At 33.7% G+C, this 3,568-nt stretch overlaps 1 protein-coding gene across 1 annotated transcript in view; it reads left to right on the top strand.

Annotated features, from left to right (window-relative positions):
• LOC105824025 (ankyrin repeat and KH domain-containing protein 1-like) overlaps positions 1-3,568 on the top strand; it is a 198,639-nt gene that overhangs the window by 67,228 nt on the left and 127,843 nt on the right. The window contains exon 6 of the mRNA XM_012661359.1: positions 1,792-1,899. Coding sequence (XP_012516813.1) covers positions 1,792-1,899 — 108 coding nt within the window. The remainder of the gene's footprint in view (positions 1-1,791; positions 1,900-3,568) is intronic.

Raw genomic sequence — 3,568 nt, 5'->3', positions numbered from 1 at the left:
TTCCTGTGCTATAAAATTATCTAGTTTATAAGAGATTATTTAGAAAGGTCATTTTATTAATAGCCTTTATTACCTATAGTATAGTTTTTCAGTCTGTGTTTCTTTATTATTTTCATTCAGATTTATTCAATTATCTATGAAGTAAATCAAACCACTTAGCACAGATTTAGAGGTTTTCCATTATTTAATAACTTCTGTTTTATATGATTTTTTCTAATGCTTAAACACTAAAATTTATTTACTTCTAACACTATAAAAGTCTGCTTATCTTAGCAATGTATCATGAATACTTTCTCATCTCAATAAATATTCTTGTAACACAATTACAAATACATGATCTTGATGATCATGTAGTATTTCACTATTTCAGTTAGGATTAGATTTGGCTGCATATGTCTCAAAACCTAAATTCATAATGATTTGAACAAAAGAGAAGTCCAAGATTAAGCCATTTAGGGCCAGGATGGCAGTTCCATTGTCATCAAGATTTTAGAATTCTGTTTTTCTACTCCACCATCCTAGTGTCCTTAAGGTTACCTATAAACCAAGATGGTGGCTAGGGCCCCAGCAAACCATATTCTAGGAATGATGATGAAGATAAGGGTAAAATAAGGAGTGCCTTCCAATTTAGTAAGCTCCCTTTAAAGAGTCTTTTTAGAAGCTCCACCTTGTAACTCCCACTTAATATCTAACACATTGGCTACAGTTAGCTGGAAGGGAGGCAGAGAAATGTAGTGTTTTAGTCAGGCATATTGCCACCCATATAGAATCAGAGTTCTGTTACTAAGAAAGAATAAGAGCATAGATTTTGAGTAGGGAACTAGCAGTCTCTGCCAAATACATCAAATAGATGCACCATAATTGCCTCTTGTTGGACATTTGAATTGTTTCCAGTTTTTCACTATTATTAAAAACACTGTGATAACATTCTTGTGTAGACATTTTTGAGTAATCTCTGATTATTTCCTTAGGATAAATTCCTGAAAGTGGAATTACTGGGTCAAAGGGTATGGATAGTTTTAAGACTTTTGATACATATTGCCAAATTGCCTTCTAGAAAGGTGGAACCAATTCACACTCCCACCAGCAGTGTTTGAGTGCCCTTTACCCAATCCTATACCCTTGTCAACACTGAGTATTAGCATTCTTTTTAATACTTGTCATTTTGATAGTAAAAAACATGGTGTCTTATTTTAATTTGCATTTCTTTAGTAGGAAGGTTTAATATCTTTTTTATCAGTTCAATATTCATTTGCATTTCTTTTCTGAGTTACCATTTCATATCATTCACTCATTTTTCTTTCTACTGGAGTGTTTATCTTTTTCTTATCAACTATTAAGGTTGTATATATAATATGTTAAATGTATATTTAGAACTAGAATTATTTTAAATGGAGTTTTCTGTGCCTGCTCATTGCCACAGTGAGTTTATGATTGTTTTAAAGCTGTTTTTCTGGAAAATATGATCCAAAGATACTTTAGTTAGCTTTCTGTTTGATCTGATAAATAATTTATGTAGATTAAATCAAGGAAAAAGCATTATTGCTTTACTTAACTTACGTGCTTTGGACTAATTTAGCCTTTAAAACCTATATAATATGACTTATGAGAGCCTGCTTATTGTTTTGAATTGGCTTTGTAAAACTGTTACTGATTTATTTACTGAATATAGAATAAGTTCTCATAACTTTTTGCATAGATATCTGAAAGAAAAAGATTCCAGATTTCAATACTTAAGTAAGTGTTAAATTGATAATCAATTCTTTTAAAAATTCTATTCTTTTTTTTAAGGCCATTTGGATATGGTTCGCTTTCTACTTGAAGCTGGTGCAGATCAAGAGCACAAAACGGATGAGATGCACACTGCCTTAATGGAGGCTTGCATGGTAATTTTAAATTGTACTCACTTGAGATTTTATGGGAAGAAAAGATCATATGTGTTTAAACCTTTGAGAATTATTAATTGGTGTTTGGTTTATATAATTTCTTAACCCAATTCTAAATTAAACACAGTTAATGCTTGAGTATCTGTGCTTTTGGAAGAGAACAGTAACATATAATCCTAAAGTAAAGTATTTGGCTTTAGGGATATTATTCCTAAAACTCTAATTTTGGAGATAGTAGACATATTTCTATTGTTTTTATGGCTTCATATTATAATCTTATATAGAAAATTGACCTCAAAGTATATTGACTCATATACTATATGGATAACCTGTAAAGCATTTAACTCTTTCTTTCGATGATAATCTAGAATTATATATTTAATCCAAACATTTTTGTATCTAAGAGAATTATCACCGTTTAGAGCTGGGTGTGATAGCTCATGCCTCTAATCCCAGCTACTGGGGAGGCTGAGGTGGGAGGATCGCTTGAGGCCAGGAGTTTGAGACCAGCCTGGGCTACATAGCAAGATCCCCTCTCTAAAAAAACAAACAAATAGAGAGAGAGAGAGAGAGAGAGAGAGAGAATTATCACCTTTAATGCTGTCAATCCAGAAATCATTTTCCTTTTTCTGTAAGCACATTGATATCATGCATCTATGCATATCTATAAAGATTACATGAAATACTAAGAAATTCAAAGCATTCTGAGATGTTTTTAAGACAGATTTAATGACAAGAAAATTACCTGGAAATACAAATGTTTTTTTGTGATGTGATTAAGTGAGCTTATTGTCTATGTTAATTTTTATTTTGTCAACTATTGTTGTGTGTAACAAATCACTCAGAACAGTGGCTTAATACAACAGCCACATACTCTTATGATTCTGTGGATTGATCACATAGATGGTTCTTCTGTTGGTCTTTCTTGATGGGAAATTTCTCATGCAGCTGTGTAGAACTTCTAAGATGGCTTAACTCACATGTCTGGCACCTAGGTGGGGATGGCTAGAGCGTTGGGACCTCTGTCTTGCCATAGGTGGTCTCTCCCTGTGGGTGTCTTGTGCTTCTTTAAAGTTAGCTGGATTCTAAGGATTAACGTTCTAAGAGAGAATCTGAGAACTGACACAGCATCATTTCCTCCAAATTCTGTGGATTAGAGTAGTCATAGTGCAGCCCACATTCAAGGGATGGAAGAGGTGAATCGTTGATGAGGGAGTGTGACAAAGAATTTGTCGCTATATTTGCACAACTCCTAAGAAATTTTGTTATTTTTCTTCATATAAAAAATTCTCAAACCATAGCTGTATTGCTGTATTATTTCTGAATGAGGTGTCCTCGTATCCTTGCTCTACCAAACACATACTGATATTTCAAGGTAATCAGTAGAGTACATTGTAGAAAAAAGTTTGAGCTAACAATCTGTATAAACGGATTAGCAATTAGAATGTTTAATACGTTTATTTTAATGATTCTCCTAAATAACTTTTTTTTTTTTGAGACACAGTCTCGCTCTGTTGCCCTGGCTAGAGTGAGTACCGTGGTGTCAGCCTAGCTCACAGCAACCTCAAACTCCTGGGCTCAAGTGATCCTACTGCCTCAGCCTCCCGAATAGCTGGGCCTACAGGCATGCGCCACCATGCCCGGCTAATTTTTTCTATATATTTTTAGTTGTCCAGATAATT

The sequence above is a fragment of the Propithecus coquereli genome, unplaced genomic scaffold (genome assembly GCF_000956105.1).
Source record: "Propithecus coquereli isolate 6110/MARCELLA unplaced genomic scaffold, Pcoq_1.0 Scaffold709, whole genome shotgun sequence".
Lineage (NCBI taxonomy): Eukaryota > Metazoa > Chordata > Mammalia > Primates > Indriidae > Propithecus > Propithecus coquereli.
The sequence above is the reverse complement of the archived record's forward strand: the minus strand, read 5'-3'. Positions and strand labels throughout refer to the sequence as shown.